Source organism: Argopecten irradians, chromosome 14 (assembly GCF_041381155.1).
Source record: "Argopecten irradians isolate NY chromosome 14, Ai_NY, whole genome shotgun sequence".
NCBI classification, from domain to species: Eukaryota; Metazoa; Mollusca; class Bivalvia; order Pectinida; family Pectinidae; genus Argopecten; species Argopecten irradians.
In genome coordinates this window covers 37,136,488-37,159,680 of record NC_091147.1, presented here as the reverse complement: position 1 = coordinate 37,159,680, position 23,193 = coordinate 37,136,488, and the positions used below count along the sequence as shown (strand labels likewise).

The following is a 23,193-nucleotide window of genomic DNA, read 5'->3' as shown; positions in this document are numbered from 1 at the left end:
GAGACTATGATGCTTTTATGGCTAATATATTTCTTTATTTCCAGATTTCTAGTAAAATATTAACTTGAATTGACTGCTTTTTTGGGAGTTTAAGAATTGAATTAATCCAACAATCAGGAGTTTTCCATCTTGACAGTCCCTGGGACCCCAAGGTCATACATTTTGGAATTCTATATAAACATGTGAGAGTCCAATTTCATAAAATATACTTTATTCTGTAAATGTACTTATTTTATTACAGTCATTTGCGGAAATGTATACTTTTGAGAACATGGTATCAGTTTTTGAAATTGAACATTAATTTGATATAGTTTTGAAACTAAAAGGGAACCCTGGATAACACCTCGGGATGGCAACATTAAATCATCCCTAGCACAGGCCCCTGGGGCCTTTTGAGTTTTTTAAAGGTATATCTTACAGGTTCTCTGTCATAGTACCACAAAATGTACCTGGGTTTAGTTAAATTGGTTCGTGGGCAAAATTCAATGGTAGGTGTAACAAGTCCTTTTAGTGTAAATACAAAAAACTGTAACTTATTATTTATTAGGGCGGATTTAAATTACTGCAATCCCATAGTCCAATACGAGAAATACTCTTTTTACAAATTTTAGCGCTATACATGAGTTAGCGCTTCAAAAACAATACAAAAAGCGCTAAAATAAAACTACCGTTAATAAATACGTGAACAGCATTCTGCAATGAATTTCACTCTAGAATGACATATCAATACGATAATTGTTAAGTCCAAATCTTTTCTCATTTTGGGACCAATGTTAGAGGCCGTTGGTAACCTGTGTCGGGGAGAAACCTGAACTTTTCATTTCAATATATCGAAGTTAGATATGAAATACGTGGAGGTTATCGTGTGAAAAAGTTATCTTCATTAGCATATTTTCAAAAACAAATCCAATGGAGAAGAAAGTTTATTTGCACTAAGTGTTTGAAAACATACCAATCTAATTAAAACGAGACCTGTATTTGCGCCCCACTACAATTTCTACAGTACGCTTCAATACAAGAGGGTATTGGAATGTATCGCAGAGCATCGTAATAGAGCGGAAATAAAAAAAATTCTAATTTCAATAAGACTGCAATTCTTATCTATTATACAACTTTATGCCACTTTATTGTCGTGTTTACAGTATTTTCCATCGTCTTTATTTTCAACATTTCCCGAATATATGAATTTGTAGGGTCGGGTAATTTGGCAACTTCAGTCGATCTGAAGAATGTGTATTTTCATATCCTCATCAAGAAATATGGAAAGAAGTTCCTCCGTTTCACGTGTCACGGCAAAGTTTCCTATTTGACCTCACCGCATCTCCTCTGGTATTTACAAAGTTGCTGTAGGTTTTGGTAAACTTTCGTCACTCGGATTATAGATGTTTACAACAACTTCAACGATTCCTTCTTGTTGCATACGAACAGAAAGTCGTTGGATCACGATGGTTACTCGCTTGGTCCTCAACTACTTACTGAAGGTAGATTTCATTTCACAGACAAAACGGAGGAAACTTCTCAGGACTGTTTTCCTGGGGAATCGTTTCAATATAGTTCTTGGGATTAGAGGACATATTCAAGAAGGCCAAGACTGGCTTTAATGAACATGGTTCCTCAGACTTCTGTTGGCATCTCCTCTCTCTGGCAGATGTGGTCCCATTAGAACGTCTACACACCATTCATCTACAGATGATCCTTCTTACCAACCGAGTCCTGCCTCCAGGGATTAACTCCATCAGTGAAAGACATCGCCTCTTGATGGAGAATATTGTCCTTTTCAGGAGTTCCTTTCCGCAGGATGCTTCGACGACAAGACAATGCATTTTACCCAGACGGTCCAACTAAGAGTTTGGAGGTTGTTGCTAAAATTGAGAAGCAAATGGCACGAAGTATTGCGTGTTTGACTTCTGACCATTAATCTGCTCTTGTATTACCAGGAGATGTATTTGATCACTCTTTTCAAACAAAGCCAATACCCTTTACAGCCGTCGTCAGTAAGGGTTGACCAAAATGGCTACTGAATCCTGTGTTTCATGCATTTATCAGGTTTGTGACAAACATATATATATACCTCCAGTTCCCGACCCACAGACTTTTGCAGTAGATGTGCTCTTTCAATCGCATTCGCCATTGAATCTAGTGAGTAAAATGCTCCAGAATCTTCTCCGATAGCTTCCTTATGGCAGAGGCAACCATGGTTTCTAGAGTTGTTGTCTCTCGTTGTAAATCAACCTCTGCGGTTGCCTCTCATGAAAGGAGACCTTCGGCAGTCTCGGTCCAGCGTAGTGCATCCAGGTCCGCGGATTATCCACCTTAACGCGCGGATGTTATCATGACAGGTTTTTCTGAGAATATCTCCAACAGCAGAAATGTAGGAATTAGATTTATTGCCAAAAATTACCAGTGGATTTAACAGTGTAATACATTAATTGGCCAGTAGATTAACAATGCAAAACATTTAATTAATTTAGTCTAGTAGATTTAACCGCAATGTAAAGGATTGAATGAACCAATAGATTTTGCTATGTTCACAATTTAATTGAATAGTATATTTAATTATATACATGGTTCATTGTTTTAAACAGTGGGATTTGATTATCCAGTATAAAGATTTCACAAGTATCTTCAGAAATATCATCAGTGAAATATCCTTGGTCTGTCGTCATACACGAAGACAGAATGTGTTTAAAATTGTACCCAAACACACAGAAGACAAAAATGTTCACACAAGTCGTATGCACATTTATGTTGTTGCCTCGTTTTATGTAATCAACACTGATGATATGGAAATTTCTCTGTAGATATGCATCGTTTCATTTTTGGTAAAAATAATTATGCAAATCAGAAAGCATTTATAACGCCCGATATATATTTTCCAAAACCTTTTTTTCGTAATAAAAGGTATGATGAAGATCATGTCCAATGCCGAATGATAATAATTCTCTGGCCAGTTTTAAATTTATATGAAATATATAAAATTGCATTTATTGCTTTTATCTATATATTTATTTCCAATTACAATATACAAGCAGCCGTTATCCTGAACTAATCGAGTTGTCTCAGTGCAGTAATAAATTCCCCGAGGAGTTCCGGTTGAGACATTCCTAGTTGACCCCGTGCGACCTTTCAGAAAACCTTTCAGGTTTTACCTTCGAGCTTCGAATTGTTTCATCTCCATAATAACCAACATTTTCCCTAAACATTTTCTTCTGGCTGTAAGTTATTCTGATGTAACGATTCTTTTTTTTTCGCTGAACCGATCAACATTTTAAATAAACATTTGGTAGTTTGCCACAAATCTTTTTATGGATAACATATTATCGTGAAAAGTAAGTATAAGTCACTTAAAGGAACAATTCATTCTACGAGAACATTAAAATTTGTATATATATCGGAAAACCCCCAGTTCTAATGGAAATTAGATCAGTCGGTTTTACTGTGATATGTCAGAAAATCCCATGGTGGCGAAATGCGTGTGAAATGTTCAAACTCACTCGCTGTCCGCCATTACACATTGTGGTCGAATATCTTGTATGCCGAACCCAGTCCCTTGCTCGTAGAGTAATGCTACTTTTGTCTAGAACTGCTCAAATCGCTCTGACAGAAGTGTGTTTACCTTATTAGGTGAATTGTTTTGCCTAAAAAATCATTATATCACCTCCACAGTGGTTATGTAGTTCATTTGTTTAACGTGCGTGACTTTGGCTCGGGTATGGGTACAGCGTACATATTGTACCTGCTTAATCGTATTGATCAACGATTTGTAATTACAACGGTATCAATTAAAATACTAAATAATGACGTGGAATTTGTCAATATCTTATGTTATATGTTTCATAAGAAATGTAGAACAATACATTTATGCCATATTTTGCTTCTTGGTTATGTAAAAGAATTAGCCTGAGTGAATTGTCCCTTTAAAACGCTTCATTTATTGTCATTTATTATATTGTAAACATTCAAAAGTCATGTATAAAATCAGAGCAGTAACGCTAATTCTGCGACAAAACATGACAAAAAAGTATAAAATTAACATACGATAGTTTATCACATAAAAGCATTAGTACACAAGAAATTAAGATGCATGAATAAAAAAACATTAGAACACAAAAATGTATTGCAGATAAGTATAGTAATTAAGAAGTTGGGAAATTGCTACTGAAAAAAAATTGTTACATTTAGACAATACATGTAGTATATTTCTGTCCAATGTCTCATTTTGTTTCATTTCTGTATCTGTTACACAAATGTTAACCTACTTATTACGAAACCCGCATAATACAAAAGGTTTTGAAGGGTCCCAGGAATTCGTCATACCTGTATTGGACTGTATATAAAACTAAGTGATAAATTCAAAGGTATTAAAATAACCTTCTTACAGTCTTTGAGTTTAGTGTTCTAATGTATGATATGATGCTTTCATCTTGCATATGATTAAAAAAAATCGCGAAAAATATTTTGTTGGTACGTGTAAATACTGAGTGTGTATCATAGGGAAATGTTCTTATTGGTGGTGGAAATGACGCCCAGATCTAGTCTATAATATCTTAATAAGAATCGCGAAATGGACGCCTCGCAATAATTACCACGGCTGCAGCAAAACATACAGAAGGGAACAACCTACTAATAGAGGGAAAAATAGACCTTTGAAATGGCCCCTGTGTATAGAAGCCATCGATGGAATTAAGACCCTGTCACTGGTTGGTTGATTCAGTATGAGTTCAAAAGTAAGTGTTTTCTGACCGGTAATTATCCCTACTGTGGGTAACATGAATTTGTAACATCATATCGAAAAAGTTCAAAATATCAGTTTTGATAATGAATAGGTAAAAACATTATAGTTTCATGATTTTTCAGGATAAAGTGCATCTTATTTCAAAATGGCTACCCTGGTTGGAGTTTGAGATGAACGATGTATAGCCGGTTGTTTTCGAGGGGATGATGTTTTCGCGATTTCGCGGCGCATGGTTATGATCGTGTAAATTTGATCCGCAAAATGGAGATAAACGGTTGAATGATATCTACCTTTAAAATCCATATCGCGAAAAATTGAAATTTTTTTTTTTTTTTTTAGATCAAATCGCGAAAATATTGGTCCGCTTATAGTCAACACAATCGCTGAATATAGCTGCTGTAACTATTCTTCAACTGTTGTGTTGATACATAATAAACACTGGTCTATTTAAAGGCTTAAGGTGATTGGGCTCTGAACGTGATATGATGACGAGCCTCTCAATTATTTAACACCAGTTGATATGTGAGACAGTGCAATACTTTTTGGGACAGTGCATGCCATTGTAATCATTGGTGTGTGCAGTATTAACCGATAATGTATGTGATAAAAGCCACATAATTGACGGTATACTGTTTTACTAAGTGAAGCTCCATTATGAATGGAGCGTGAACATTTTGTTGTGTTCTTGTTTACAGCACAGACGTTTCAAAGGCATGTGTGGCGGAGACGATCAATAAACACAGCTGATCGCGGACAAGATAGCTGTAGCTTCATTCCCAGTAGATGTGATTGTATTTTCAAACGACTCCGAAAGCCAACTGATACATCAGCGTAAGTATGCATATTTTATAGCAAGAACAGATGATTATATATTGATATTTACATTTTGCCACCGCGTCTCCCATTACTCTAATGATAATCGTGATCTGCATTATGAGCCAATAAATGCAGCCTAGACTTGGTGTATTAATATTTATATAAATGGATGTGAGTCTTGTTTACCTATGTTAACGGGCGCTATTCTATTTATTTGCCAATCAGATTGTATAACTTTTATCTCCAATAAATGCAATCTAACAATCCTTTAATCGTTAAATATTAAGATCGAGCATAGGAATTTAAATGCATTTCTGGTCGATACCGAATTTGACATAATGTGTGTGTTGGTTTGAATATCATGTGTTCCTAACAACTGATAAATTCTAGGTATCAAAATACTGTTTTCGTGTTGTCTGGAAAGACCGAAAGACCTAACAACTGATAAATTCTAGGTATCAAAATACTGTTTTCGTGTTGTCTGGAAAGACCGAAAGATGTACTGGGCGAGTATATTATACTTGTGTTCTTAACAGCTCTCTCAGAATTTCATTAATGTTAAGAACGTAAACCTTCATATGTCATGGTATGCACATGGTGTTGTGTATTTATTGATTAATAATTGATGCTACGTTAGCAGTGAACCTTATCATCTCTATTCATTGATAGACAATTATGTGATCAGATATGATTGCTTGGTGTGATTTCAGCACAGTGCAATTTTATTACTTGCTGTGGTTTTCAGTTTAATGTAATTTTATTGTTTGCTGTGATTTTCAGTACATTGTAATTTGATTGATTGCTGTGATTACCAATTTAATGTAATTTGATTGGTTTACTGTAATATCAGTACGGTATAATTTGATAGGTTGATGTGATTTACAGAACATTGAAATCTGATTTTGTAATGTGATTATCAGTACCAACTCAGTGTTGCAATTTTGACCAGCTGAATCAAATCCGCAATTAAAGTTTTATGTGCCGTAATTTTCATACTCATGATCATGAATCGATCCGAACTTTTACTATTCTATTCACCATCAAGCATTACAAATATTTTGAGAATTACGATACCTACAATACATAGACTGTAATTTTATAATTACAGATAACATTTGAATATGATTTTAAAGTGATTTCTGTTGGTATGTTTCCATTTAAACATACACAAGACATAAAAAAATAAGAATTTTACTGTCCATCAATTTTGTAATGTAACTAATGTTTAGAAGCCATCATACCTGTTTGTCGGTCCATTTGAATGATATTTACAGTTTCATGAGGCAAACCTAATGGTGTTTAATAAATTATGGGAGAAAAATAGTATTTTAAAATTTTCGCCCAGTTACGGTACATGAAACTTCAATCGTTTAAATTTTTATCAGACTTCAAGTAAGAAGATTTAATTGACTGTTTATTCCTAACGTAGTTTATAGCTACGGTTTGTATAAATGTGATTAATTAGTGTGGGCGACTTTAAGCTCTAGTCCGATGCTCATGACTAGTAGTAATGAACTAGACCGATTGGACTAGTGGCTCACCATTCGATTAATATCGTTAAACGCTACATTTTTCAACACATTGTGAGTGCATTCTCTATGGGATTATTTCAGTGCGGATGCATCATTTTGTGAGAATTTGTGTTCACGAAATTATGCAATTTGGGTAAAACATTGTAAACTGATCATGACTGAATTTGAAGTGCTGAAACAAAACGGCTGTATATTTAATTTGGACTAGTGATTAGATAATTGGCCTATTCCGAATGACTAGCAGCGAAAAAAAAACATTGTCAAAGACTGTAATTGTATATTTGTTTTTAAAGTAGTTATTGCATTAGATTTCTTCCTTGTCTAACACGTTGAAAACATTTAAATTTCTTATTTTTATTGTCACTGTCTAGTTAAAATAACAATATGTCCTTTATTCAAACTTTTGTTCCGACTGATATAGTTACCTTGATTTGTACTGGATTTTGAGAAAAGATTAATGAAAAATCAAAATAAGATTTTATCAATTACATTACGTTTTTGGCATCTGTTAAATTGGAAAATGTATTCCTGATATTGTTGCTAATATGAAGACAAATTGTATGAAATGTTGTTGCTAATATGAAGACAAATTGTATGAAATGTTGTTGCTAATATGAAGACAAATTGTATGAAATGTTGTTGCTAATATGAAGACAAATTGTATGAAATGTTGTTGCTAATATGAAGACAAATTGTATGAAATGTTGAAATTTGTTGCTAATATGAAGACAAATTGTATGAAATGTTGTTGCTAATATGAAGACAAATTGTATGAAATGTTGTTGCTAATATGAGACAAATTGTATGAAATGTTGTTGCTAATATGAAGATAAATTGTATGAAATGTTGTTGCTTATATGAGAAATATGAATGTTGTTGCAAATTGTATGAAATGTTGTTGCTAATATGAAGATAAATTGTATGAAATGTTGTTGCTTATATGAGACAAATTGTATGAAATGTTGTTGCTAATATGAAGATAAATTGTATGAAATGTTGTTGCTAATATGAAGATAAATTGTATGAAATGTTGTTGCTTATATGAGACAAATTGTATGAATTGTTGTTGCTAATTTGCAGATAAATTGTATGAAATGTTGTTGCTAATATGAAGACAAATTGTAATAAATGTTGTTGCTAATATTAAGACAAATTGTATGAAATGTTGTTGCTTATATGAGACAAATTGTATGAAATGTTGTTGCTAATTTGCAGATAAATTGTATGAAATGTTGTTGCTAATATGAAGACAAATTGTAATGAATGTTGTTGCTTATATGAGACAAATTGTATGAAATGTTGTTGCTAATTTGCAGATAAATTGTATGAAATGTTGTTGCTAATATGAAGACAAATTGTAATAAATGTTGTTGCTAATATGAAGACAAATTGTATGAAATGTTGTTGCTAATATGAAGACAAATTGTATGAAATGTTGTTGCTAATATGAAGACAAATTGTATGAAATGTTGTTGCTAATATGAAGACAAATTGTATGAAATGTTGTTGCATTAAGGCTAGAAAGATTGGAACACGTTGAATATTTCTAGGGAATGATGATTCTCGGTATAATAATTTTGGCTTGTAATTAGACAAACAAGAGCTAAATTTAATAATTTGTAAATTATTGCCGTTTACACAGAAACTCTTACAAAAAACTTAATAGAATTAGAAGCTGGTAAAGCGTATTATGATTGACACCAACAGTTCCCGCTCATTAACACATAACATTCCTTATTCGCAAATGTATTAATTCTATTTTTACACTTGTTGCATTTACCCCTTGAAGTCATATAGTTAGTATCATCGCGCTCTCTGTATCGTTGTTTATGTTATTGAACTATATACTGTAAACACACTAATTTTCACGGTGACATGATTTTGCGTTTTTTAAACTTCAATACATTTACACAGAGATTTAATTTCGCGACCTACAGTACTGTGATTTGTACTTTACCTGTATTTAAAAAAAATTCGCGGAGAAGTAATTTCGCAATTTTTTATCGCATTAGAATTACGCAAAATGAAATCGCACGCTAAAATAAGTTGATTTACAGTATATTATAACCTTCATATTATTATTATTACACAGGCATAATGCCTTCAGATAAATTCATGTAAATTCAGGTCAATTTTAGGTCAAATTTATTTTTTTAAAGATCAAAAATATCGTTGCAGGTCAAAACCTTGACCTGAAATTCATATAAAATTGACATGAAATGAAGAAATTTTCAAGTCAATTACAGGGGAAATTTAACTGAAATGAAATTGACATTAATTTTTGGTGAATTTCTGGTAAAGATTTTTTTCATGCCAAATTGACCTAAGATCTTTAGCTTATGTAACTTTCATAGTGAATAATTTTTTATGTTATGGAGGTATAACACAAAAATCTGAGTGTACTCTAAATAAACTGCGAAGCGGTTTATGATGAGAGTACACTCCGATTTTTGTGTTATATCTCCATAACAGAAACAATGTATTCAAATTAATCCTTATAATTCAATTTACTAAAGATAATCTCTATAATACTCAAAATTCATTTTGGGACTCTTTTGTCTATGAAATCCTTACGTTGTCATCTCAGTCAATCAGAAGAGACGTTACAAACGGCGACGCCATTTGCTACTTTATGGGCTGTTAAAGTAAAGTTTTAAACCAATGAAAATCCTCGTAACAAGCAAAATTGAATCATTAAATATGGCCGAGTGGTTAAGATGTACCGACATATTACCACATGCCCTCCACCTCTGGGTCGCGAGTTTCGAATCCCATGTGGGGCAGTTGCCAGGTACTGTCCGCTGGTCGGTGGTTTTTCCCCGGGTACTCCGGTTTTCCCCCACCATCAAACCTGGCACGTCTTTTAATGACCCTGGCTGTTAATAGGACGGTAAACTTATCAAACCAAACATTAAATAATAATTAAACCAATAACAAATGATTGGTAATTACGTATACTACCAGCTATAGGTAGTGTCAACACAACTTAATACCTTATATAACCGAGGAAAGGTAAAAAATAAAGTAAGGAAATATTTCTACTGAAAATGAAAATTAAGCCAAATTATGGATTAACCCATCTTTAAATCAAAGTTTATCCTAAAATAATAATCTCCGCAATATATCTATCTATATAATACAACAGAAACAAATAAATCGTCAAATCACCTCGATACCTTGATAGTGTTTTCTTTCTTCTAATCTAAATAGGTTAGATTTTAGGAGGTCCTGTCTGTTAAGATGGCAATCGTAGGTCAAAGGTCAAAAAGGAACTTGCCTCCAAACATGTAAATATCAGAGTGGCTATATAAGCCCGTAGAGTCGTTGATATGTACATGCATAACTAGAGATCGAGATCTGGGGATGTAATTGTCTTAAAGGAACTGTAGATCGTGTGATGTTTAACGTTTGATGAAAAGGTGAGTGTAAACGAAGTGGTATTTACATGTACCTGTTATATAATATCTTATTTACCTATAATCAAAACCACTTGTCATATTTACCTGTGATCAAGACAGCATATCATTTTTTACCTGTAATCAAGACAACAAGCCATATTTACCTGTAATCAAGACTACATTCCATATCTACCTGTAATGAAGACTGCATGTCATATTTACATGTAATCAAGACTGCATATCCTATATAACTGTAATGAAGACTACATGTCATATATATCTGTAATCAAGATATATCCACCTGTAATCAAGACTACCTGCCCTATTTACCTGTACTCGATACTATATATGTCACATTTACCTGTACATATCATGCTTAAATTATAAAAATACAAACATATTTAGGAATATAGTATCATAACTAAACCTGACGAGAATAAAGTTCAGGTCAATGTCTTGATAAATCTTCATGTGAAAATCAGGTCAATTTCAGGTTATCTTCGTGACCAGAATAGTCTTTTACAGATAAATTTGACATGGAAAAATTTCACATGAAAGTTAACTGAATTTACTCGAGGATATTTTGCCCGTATATTGTTTGAGCTTAACCTACTATTTTTAAATTCTTGTACGACATAGGAAATCATTATTTCGGTGTGTTACTTGGTGTCTTTGGGGTCATTCTTCAGTGAAATAGCGATATACAAAGGGCAAAAGTTCCACTGTACAAGAAGACACAACACGAACATACCGCAATCTCTCACACCACATACACGCGTACGGGAAGCCTTCCTTGAATGACCATGGCTGTTCATAGGATGTAAATATAATTCATGAAATCAATCCAGGGGTATTGGCTTATTGCAACCATAATAGCGCACTTTTGACATCATATCAAACTTTATCAATTATTGTTAAGATGATATTCAATTGTGACGTCATTACTTTGTGAGGAAATATGACGGCATTTTTTATGGAAAATTAAATATGACGTTATACTTGCACTTGCATGACGTAACAACCATTGTTATTTTACCTTATTTCATCAATACAAGGGATTGACAAATGATTGGTTCGTCAATTATTGTCGATCACGTGAGTTGACAATGTAAACAATACACCGTGGTGAAATTTTCATGTAAAAATTACCTAAAAACAGCACAAAATTCATTGCAGGTCAAAGCCTTGACCTGAAATTGACCTGAAACTCATCTTAAATTGACCTGAATTTCACATGAAGAATTCTTCAGGTGAAATTGGCCTAAAATGAAATTGACTTGGAAGTTTTTTTCATGTGAAATTGAATTCAACTTCCGACATTATGACTTTTGTCAGAGGAGAAAATTCAGTATGGTCGAACACGGTCGCTTCTACATTATTAATGTATGTGGATACCAATGACGAAATATTTCAGTATTAGGAGAGGTGGATTCTGTGATCAATAACACACAAAATGATGTTTTCATGACTTCCTGTTTGAAAATGATGTCATGTAGAGAACTATTCGTCCCAGTGTTAATCACTGGGCTGAAATATATTTCCACCTATTAGAGAACAGAAATCTGAATGTTGTGGTGTTTATTCGATAATATTAACAATATATTGTATTTTATTGAGTAATATTAAAAACTAACTGCTATTAAGTATTCTAACAACACAAATCAAAGTGAAACAGCTTCCTAACCAAGCTGTCTTTTAGCCATGTGGTCTTCAAAACAAATGGTCAAATGTCTAATGTCCTGATAATTGATATCAAATGTCAAAATGTACTTTTATTCAAACTACTTTATAGTGAGTGATGTATTTTTTATACAAAGATAACCAGCAAGGGGAGTCGTACTATTAAACATATTGGAGTGGAAATAAAATTATCAGAGTATTAGTTAGATATACATCCCTTTCATTATGGAGGAATATGATATTCGTAAAGAAAAAATTAAATACAACCTATTTAAGCTGGTGTTTGAAAAGCATGGTCATTTCCACATGCCTTGCTCCAGTTCAATACGCTACTGTAAAATATTACATGACTTTGTTTTGATTTCCCAGGTCAAAAATAGAATGACATGACCTATTTCTTTTATCACATATACGATAATGACCTATACCCATAACAATCTATATTGTAATCTTATATTAACGCAACAGTCAAAGTCAGTTAGACAGGAAAAGTAGTACAAAATATCAGAGATACCATTTCATATCTTGCACTAAAACTTTTATACTTCTGACCTTATTTTAGGTATAATAGCGGTCAAGTTTTTATCAAGAACTTCAATATTTGCGAATAAATCTGACGAAATGACACGAACAATAAAGTGGACTAGTATATAGTTAATTGATTAATGCATAAGCAGTTAAAAACTTCGAACCAAAGGGTTTAGTTTAAGAGCGCATTTAAAATTTGCGTTTATATCAGAAACAATCCCGTTCTTATGGAAATTCGATTAGTTGATATTTAGTGATAGCATTTCCCCTCGCAAAATAAATATACAGGATGGGATCGCAAAATTTTAATTATGCGAAATTAATTGTCTATACAGTAAGGCAAGGCATGTAAATCTCAACTTGATTAGCATCCCGTAATGTGATATATCATTAGAATTAATGTCTTTTGTTTGTGGTAGGTCAACGGTGGAGTGAAGATACCGAAGTTTGTTAGCCGGACATCAACGAATTATTTTAGTGGCATTCCATCGGTGATTAATTAGGTTATAATAGTACAGAATATAAAAGTGAATGTAAACTTTGACATATTTACATTATGATACGTTATGATTGATAAATATCTCACTAATGAGTAAAAATTGTGTATATTACTTGTCAATTTATTATCTTTTTATTGCATTGTACTTGATACGAATTAATTTCAACCAATTCATTGAAAAAAACCTTTTTGTCAAAATTTGTTGTTATACTGTCATTTTTTATTACTAATTGCATTTTATCTTCATAATTAAGATAGTATAAGTACTTATAAAGACCAGAGTAGCCGTAGATTTACATAAAATTTAATGTAACTCAACACTTTTAAGACCCTTTCTCCGCTAAATCGCGAGTTTGAGGTTCAGATGTGACAGCTTTAAAGACACCAATCTACGTCATTAAAAGTATTAATAGTAAATATAAATACATTTTAATTAATGAAATTTCAAAGAAATTTTCACATTTTCTCTCTCTCAAATTAGATCTATATTTTATTATTTCGACTGATGCTGTAACAGGTTTGACACAGTTTTTTAAATTTAGTACTTCTGTTGTGATGAAAATTAAGTAAACATATCCATTCAATTAAGCCAAGTACTTTTTATATATGTATTTTAAAAGATACATAAAATATAAAGGTATTAGGATTGAAATAATCAAAATAAAAGATATCAAAGATTGTCCTTGTGAAGAATACCCAGGTAGATCGACGCGCGACCCGCAAATTTCAAATGGCGAATCTAATTTTTGACCCAGAGCAAGCCCTGAATCCGCTGTAATTCGGGTAGAAAGTTCGCCATTTAGTAACGCCTCGCCGGTTAGTATGTCATATCAAAATGGCCGATGTCACAGACCAACATACTGACGCTGCATATCAACATATTTTGTTTCCACAATCCCGGGTTTATTATCATTAGATTTCTTCGTCTCTGGCGTTTATGACGTAGATAAGTAAGTACCCTTAAGTTTGCTTTCTGGGGTTGTCCGGTTTTTTAGTCAGACATGCCTTAGGTAGTGACGTTCTCTACATTTAACGATGTCAGAGCGCTGCTGGAGAAGTCCCCGTCTCTTTAGTGATTTTAAAGGTTTTTTCTTATACTCGGTGAAATCAAATGGTAGGGAAAGTTCATGAATATTGGAGGTAAGCAAATGTAGAAAGTTCATTTTTTATCAATTTGTTTTTATCAAAAACATGCCAGGAAATGGGTGATGAATTTCCTTCATTGAATAAAACATAATGAAATCGCTTCTCATTGTAACATAGTGCCTATAGGGATCAACCAACTAAATAAAAAATAAGACCTTCGAAATGGCCCCTGTGTATACAAGATTGAGCCCAGGATAGAATTTTAACACCGCTGCTGATTGGCTGGCTAATTATGAGTTTCAAAAGTAAAAATGTTTTCTGACAGGTAATTATTCCTAGATAACCATAATATCAATTTGGAAATTCATATTGAGATTTAGGTTCAAAATATCAATTTTGATAATGAATAGGTAAAAACATTAGAATTTCCGGATATTTTAGTGCAAAATGCGCCTGATTTCAATAAAGCTACCCTGGTTGGAGTGTGAGCAGAAGGACCCTAACTTTTTTTTCTATCTAGTGTTATATGAGAACCTAGACTTTAATTATAGAACACAATACCTAACTAATATTTCTTTGTTTTAATAATACAGTACAAAACTTTAACAAAGTTTAACACTGTGGTCTATGTAAAATCATTTAGTTGGTTGCTCTCTATATGTAATTAATTTAAGCTACAGCTATGATACAGATAGAACTTAGATAAGATTAGTGTGCGGCCGGGCGTTTTATAGCAAGCATTTCTCGGTGTTTAGTTACATTCTCGAGCTTTTGGCAATGGGGTAGACAATTTGACACCTAGCACATCAGCATTATGTAGTATATTGTTACAACTTAAGCTTTTGGCAATAAGGTAGACAATCTGACACCTAGCACATCAGCATTATGTAGTAAATTGTCACAAATTTTGATAACTAAAAATAGAACTTTGTTATCTTTTCCCCTATTTTGAAGATTTATAATGCTTATATGTAATGGAACAAGTGTATCATGATATGTATATTGATTCATGTAATAATGTTATTGTGCAGCAATATATGTAATTTATGTGTATCTTTGATGTGCTATTTTCAGAATAGTAAATATAAGCATATTTTAATAAATATTGAAAGTTAGGTCAGCTAAAAACCTTCTTTTTGAATGAATTTTTGTTGTGAATGAAGTAAATTGTGCTCTTTAATACTTATTTCTAAAAATCAAGAAAAAATCTGTAAAGTTCTCTGATTCAATAAACGTTAAACAGAATATTGGGTTATCTCACAAGGCTTGTCTGAATAGAGTACTATCAGTACTTTGATTTTATTCCTATCTCCGTTGAAGTATGTCCATATATGTCCATATAAGCTTAAGGCGTAAACAAACAAAAAGTTTGTATATCGTAGTGTATGTGCAGTTGTTAGGCATTAAAGAATCTGAATGATTTCCAATCAAATTACCCTGTCAAGTCTTGTTTAGTGTGCTTTCGTACTTCGCACTTTTGATAGCATAGACTACTTTGGAACGCTTAAAGTGTTAATTTGTATCATCACATCACTTTTCCATATTTCCTGTTGATGGCTTGATGGACATTCACCAAATTATTTTCGTTATTATTTTATAAACGACAGTCGAGCATTTTGATAATTTGTTTGTTTGATTAGTTTAACGTCCTATTAACAGCCAGGGTCATTTAAGGACTTGCCAGGTTTGTTGGTGGAGGAAAGCCGGAGTACCCGGAGAAAAATCACCGATCAGCGGTCAGTATCTGGCAACTACCCCACATGGGATTCGAACTCGCGACCCAGAGGTGGAGGGCATGTGGTAATATGTCGGTACATCTTAACCACTCTGCCACCGCGGCCCCTCATTTTGATAATAAAAAATGGTACACGAGAATCACTATTGTTGGTTTGGATGTAATCACATAATGTATAACTTCCTGATAAGAACAGAGATCCGACTGAGGACGGAATACAAATATCATTTTAGTATTATATAATTAAATCAGGCTGCCTATGCGATAAATGGATGACTACCTGTTCTTAACGCTGTTATTTGATATCTTCAGTGGTGAGTCGTTGTGGTTTTCCGTAAACAGCTGCGTCACTGTTTCACTATTTCATAATTAAATTTTCTTTGTTTTTATACTAAATCAGTCTTTCTGATTGACCAATTCATTTTGTTCATACCACTATGCCAAAAACAAAAACAAAAACAAAACAAACAATTGGAGAATACTATTTGATAATGTAACTCTGGTTAAAAAAAACCAAACAAAAACCCTGCTCTGTTTCATTCCAGTGATAACTAAAAAGGGTCATGTCTCAGCTCATTATCCATCTACCTATACATTGACGGAAGTGGATTCAGACACTACGATGGCGCCATCTATATCCGATGACATGGAAGACACCAGTGACTACGAACTTCCAGTTGACCGGGGATGGGCCTGGGTTGTTCTTGCAGGTAATATCTTTTATAATGATCAATTACAGACCTTTGTTGAGGTCAATTAAATGTGTAGTTCCTATGACAAGACATCTTATTAAAATACAAATCCTTATCATTACTACGTTTGATAAGAGGATCTGACAACATCCCATTAGGGGTCATGCCCAGGTGACCTTTGGGAATGGTCTAATCAAAGTGAATTTCAGGGGACGAAAAGTTTGAAAAAGCTGTCTTTATTATGAAAATATTTTTGTGTATGCTGTCATCTCGCCAAAGTAGAACAACAAAGCTAAAATGTATTGTATAATGGGACGAAATAACGTTTTCAATTGAGGAAGCAATGTGTAGAAAATGCATTTGATTTGAAGTACAGGTGGTATAAAGGTCATCATATCACAGCCACTTATAGGGTGTTGTCAAATTCTCTGTTGAACGTTATGGTTATAATGATCTGTAATTTAATAGGATTGATTAACAAATGTCAAAAGAATAATCCTGTTTATACATTAATTACATGAAGAACGGTGCCTACAGGGCATCACCCTGCAGAACTCACGTTTGAGTAATGGCGTCACAAATGGTATATTGATTCGATGTTTCTAAAATGTTTCTGGAAACACCGAGTCGATATGCAATATATTGAATAGCACGTGAAAATGTATTAGCCAATGAGAATAGTGGAAAATCAGATTATAACTTATTTTGATAGTTATGTTTTAAAGAATCTGGTCATATCACTGATATGACTAATTGAGGTGGCAATGTAACATCGTACTAGTCATCGAAACATCACTTATACATATTCGATTAGGTTAATTAAGGGGTGTGATATACATGTGTTATTCTATCTACAGTCATGCAATAGGTCATCTCAAATACTAAAACAGTTGTTAAGATGAGAACATTTCTGAGATTCCGCAAGATATCAGTGTGGTCTTATTCGCCATATAGTATCAATAGGTAGATTACATGTACTTTTACATAACTTAGACATAACGCGAAATTATGATTCGCTAAAATAATATCCCCTGTGACATTTGTCCCATTTTTGACACACTATGATAATAGACTCAGTAACATCTATTCTACTTGTTGTAGCCACTACCCTCATCACAACACTGTACGCCGGAGTCTTTAAGAGCTTTGGATTATTCTACGTGGAGATCCTGGAAGTTTATGACAGCACTGTCTCCACCACCTCGCTTATATCCTCGCTACAATTCGCCTTCTTTTGTATACTAAGTACGTTTATTGTTTGCCAATTTCAAAAATGTTTTGTATATAAAAAGAAAAATTGAAAACTATACTATGAAACCAATCTGTTAGACTACTGAGCAATGGTTTTTATAAAGCTGTAGTACTTTCTTTCACTAATGATATCGGACTTAATATAGTGTACCTAACTTCAATGGTAATAGCAAAACGGCCGTCGACTTGACCACGACGGTTATCGATGCTGAACATCTATACAAGGAATGCACATGCCTTTCTATCACAAAAAAAAGTTCGCTACTAGAAAATTTCAATCATGTTGTTCGATACGACAGCGTTGATAGATTGCCCTTCTCTGCACTGCTGCTATGGACATCCTTAATCTTGTGTGGAACCCACGTCGAATTTGCATAACCCAGTTGAGTCTTTACTATACCTTTTCACACACGAACGACGAATTTTTCAAAAGCTATTCTGTATTTTTCAAGTACATATTTATCTGCTTTTTGCGGGTAGGCATTGATTGTGACGTCATGTGTTTGCGAAGCGTAACGCCATACTTTACAGAAAGAACGACTTGAATGTAGTTCACATGATAATGACGTCACAATCGATACACACCCGCAAGGAAGGTAACTCTATGCTATGCAAAGATGGAATATTAAATCAGGAAAACATATATGACGGCGTTTGATAAGGCAGTCTATGAAAATGATAAATGATCATTTAATATATTCTATGTTTGCAGCGGTCCCCGTTATGACGTCACTGTTACGTCACTGCAGCATCCGGACTTGTCAGATGGCGGGAATCCTTGTTACGGTGGCTGGATTCGGATTGGGCTCATTAGTACATAATTTTGAACTACTCATTCTCACACAAAGTATACTAAGCGGTAAGCAGGGGAGAGATGTAGTCAGATATTGCAAACTGAGTTATTTTGCGTGCCTTTTTTGTGCCTATAGTTTACAGTTCACAGGTCATTTATAATTACGTGTATGCAGGTACAGTGTATACCTGTATCCTCACATACATATGTACACTGTACATGTGCAGTGCATGTATATAAATGCATGTGACATGTGCAGTACATAAAAATGCATGCAGAGTTTTAGTGGTTACTATGTGCAGTACATGATATTTTATTTCCCAGTGTATGTGACACTAAAACAGTCTTTTGTGTCGGTGTTGCGATCTCCACACCGCACAGATAAAAATGCGCACACGATAACAGGTACATAAATGCACGATGTGCGGTGTGCGATCCGAACCGCACAGATGTGCGCACGATGTACATGTATGCACGATATGCGGACGATGTGAGCACGCAGTTTTTGGAACGTTGTGCGGTCACACAACTGTATGAAAACAAATAAAAATTAATTATAGTAGTATGAAGAAAAAGAATCTGCCATCAGTAGGTCGGATTTAGTATGAAAACAAACCAAAATTCACTATACAATTGTATTTTTTCTTTTCGTCTAGAAATTAAATTTGTTACTAAAAATTACATCAAATAAATAAATATTAAATTTTCTTTTTTTCCCCAGGACTAGGGATGGCTTTGGTATATCCTACAGCCATTGTCTTAATCGGGAGATACTTCCACGGGCGTCTAGGATTCGCTAATGGTGTTCTAATGTCTGGTTATGCCTTAGGAGGCATAGCATTACCGCCGCTAATTAGGTATATCCTGGATGAATACAGACTAGAAGGAGCCTTACTGCTGACGGCTGGTGTACTGCTGAATTGTCTCCCGCCAGCATGTTTACTACGACCAATAGAGTTCTATCAAAAACTGCAAAAGGCAAGGGGAAACAAACTGAAAGGGGGTACTGATATCAATCAATTAAAAAAAGAGACGTCGCAAGCAAGACATAGTCAAAAAAATGGCTTGTCTACTGTATACGGTGACTTTCATTCAACACAACAATCTTTAGCCTTGCTTTCTGGCTATTGCAAAAACGCAACAAGTGTGTCAGCCCCAGATCTCTCATCACCTAAACACACAGTGCATCCTATTAAAGATATAAATCAAAGTGTTAACCATATTAACACATTAGGCACGGATGTAATCAATGCTTATTCAGAAAATCATATTTATAGGTATTTAAGTATTGGCGATTTTACGAACCTTTCACAGGAGATAGTAAGACATGGTCCGAAGGACAGCGAATCTGTTAAGTCATCGGCTGTGTCATGTTCGATGAAATGTCTACTTAATGAATGTAAATCATGGCAAATGTTTAGCCCAAAACTGTGGAAAAATAGATATTTCCTTTTACTTATACCAATATACTGCCTGGGTAGTGTAGGTGCCGAGACGGCACATCTTTTCTCGCCTTCTTTCGCCAAAGACAGAGGAGTGTCCAACTCGAAGATAGCCATTCTTGTCTCTATTCAAAATATATGTTCCTTTGTGGGTGAGTAAATTAAGTCATAAGGTTTCTGTTCTATCTTATTGGAAGTAATTTTCATGACTTTCGTCGCGACTTGACCTTACCTTTAATCAAGAATTAGCGTCCTATTAACAGCAAGGGTCATGTAAGGACGGCCTACCATGTATGTGGTGTGTAGCGTGTATGAAGTGCGGGTGTGTGTTTTTAGTGACTGCGGTATATTCGTGTTGTGTGTTCTTGTATAGTGGATGACACAGCATACCTTCAACAAATGAAGATCACGTTAGCAACTTTTTCTGTAAATTGTCCTTTTTATAGTGCTATATCACTGAAACATGCTGTCGAAAACACCAAGCAACACACTCCACTCAGTCACATTATACTGACAACGGGCGAAATATTGTTATCTAACGCTCGTGACTTATAGCTCTTTAACTGAATTCCATTACGCTTCTTTCCACTGTCACTTTCAACTCATAATTCCCGTTTAAAATTATGAAGCCACTCGCTTTTACCTGCTGGCCGTTGTTCGATCTACGGCACGAACGTGAAAAGATAAGGTGTAACCTGCCATATCGCCTAGGTTTTCTCCGGGCACTCCGGTTTCTTCCCACTTTAAGACCTCTCTCGCTCTGATATCCGGGCCACCAAAATTTATTCGACTTGTTTCGCAATTGATGTGAAATAGATAAAGTTTATATTCTGAAATAAATTTCATGATTTGTATTTCAGGACGTGTCGTTTGTGGTTATATAGCAGACCTGCCATGGGTGAGGAGACAACAAATTGCTATGGTTACCCAAGTAATAGCTGGGGTCATTATGCAACTGACCCCTTTTTATCGGACGTATTGGTCACTCGTTCTGTTCTCAACGTCCTACGGTCTAACATCTGGGATCATATTTGTAGTGTTTCCTCCAATTCTATCCACCTCTATTGGACGTGACATGTTTCCAACCGGCATGGCAGTTATGATATTACTCAAAGGATCTTTTGTATCTGGAATTATTCCAATCCTTGGTAAGTGTCTTAACGTTACCCTATTGCGCTTTTAATTCGAGGGGCGCATGATGTACAGTTGCTAATATTCGCGGGGTTTTTAATTTCGCTGAATTCGAGGATCCACCCAAATTCATGAAGTTTATTACCTCGCGAAATTTTCAAAATCGTGGTTTTACATTTTTACCAGGTTTTACATTTAGCCTTTCGTCTAAATAACGCTTTCAAAGATAATTTTCGAAAATAAACTCCTGCGAATAATGTCTAACAATAAATCGCGAATTTCTACGTCCGCGAAATTTAACAACAGTACAGTATTTCGCGGTTTTGTTAACAGAACATATACATGAAGTTATAATTTCGCGGTACACTAGTTCCTTTATATGCAGTATTACCATCTGTATAAAGATAATGGAATTCAAAATATCTCGCTGGGGTAATGAATTATCGGATTTCAGGAAAACTGGGAATACAACAAAAATAAACCCAGCGAAACAAACCCAATATGAAATATGTGATGTAATATTTCGCGGTTATTCCCCAAAAGCGTTCCTTTTGTGTTCCTGGTTTTGAAAATTTGAGGATATATTGGTTTGGCTAAAATATAAAGATATTTAAACAAAAATGTTGTGGGCAATCTTTAGCCCTTAGTGATAAGCATAATATTTTGCATGAAGACATCTTTCGGTGAGCGGCATAGTATATTCTAATCAAAACAGACGATTTAAGGTCAATATTATTTTAGGAAAGCTTGAGAGTATAAGCATAGCTTTGCACGATGTACTTATTACCAGTTGTTAAGGCTCATGGATATCTTTGCCAATTTATTACTACTGCCTCTTTTCTTTTTCTTTAATTCAACATTATGTGTTAACTCAATTTTGTTAAAACTTCTCATTTCAGGATACCTCCGAGACAGCACAAATGAGTACCACGCTACCTTTCATTTCATGGGTGCAACATCACTGGCAGCGGCCATTTTAGTTGTGTTGTTTGATAAAGCTGCTGTGAAACACGATATGACAAATACTGTCATTGAAAGGGAGGTTTGAAAGAATTCTTTCACGTCCTTATGGGTGAATCTCAATCGAGGGGTAAGATTTTAAGTTGTCAAATACGAGGGTTTGTCGGGTGTTTGATAGCTTAATCAGGGAGGATTGAGATCTCCTGTCTCACCCCAAACAGGGTGAATGATTCTCTTACCGCAAGTTTAAGCATGAGCACGTGCAAAGATCTCGTGTACCTTGTACCATAGAGCGAGAGAGAAAGATCTAAGACCAGTAAAATTGCGGATATTTTAAACCAACTTTCTTTGGCGGCTAAAAAATTTCGCGATTTCAATTCCATTTACGAATTTATTATTTTAATGGAATTTCTTATCACTTTCGATGATGTAGATGCAAAAATACATCTCTGTAATATGCAAAGACGGAATACTTTTATCACATTAGGTGCAATATTGTAGCTCAAAAATCTTTTAGGAGATAATGATGTCGTCTTTAGAGCTACAATTGGTGCTTATTACTGATAATGTAGCAAAGTAATGGTTATACTAACTATTTAAAACAGTTTTATGCATTTTATCGTGTTTGTTTTATATCTCTTACCTACTAGGCAATAAAAGTGAACCGTATAAAATAACAAATTCACAGCAATACATTATTTTTTTCACATACACATATAAGGTCGTTTTATAGGAAAGTTATACGGCAAGTCTACAAATTGTGAAATTGTCTTGTGTTTAGTACGGTAGATTTTAAGAATGGCCGTTATGTTTGTTTTTGACAAAATAAAATATAAAAGGTATCTTTAAAGTAAATTTTATAAAACTGGTTTTGAGAATGTGAGTTTTACTCGCCTTGGTTCGAAAAAAAGAAAA

At 34.2% G+C, this 23,193-nt stretch overlaps 1 protein-coding gene across 1 annotated transcript; it reads left to right on the top strand.

Annotated features, from left to right (window-relative positions):
* The first annotated feature begins 5,285 nt into the window (after window positions 1-5,285).
* On the top strand, window positions 5,286-22,518 carry LOC138307461 (monocarboxylate transporter 5-like). Its single transcript, XM_069248221.1, has 7 exons — window positions 5,286-5,566; window positions 16,555-16,719; window positions 17,803-17,946; window positions 18,665-18,811; window positions 19,467-20,339; window positions 21,048-21,335; window positions 22,218-22,518. The coding sequence occupies exons 2-7, from the start codon at window positions 16,632-16,634 to the stop codon at window positions 22,364-22,366; spliced, it is 1,689 nt and encodes a 562-aa protein (XP_069104322.1). The 5' UTR covers window positions 5,286-5,566; window positions 16,555-16,631; the 3' UTR covers window positions 22,367-22,518.
* The last annotated feature ends 675 nt before the right edge of the window (window positions 22,519-23,193 follow it).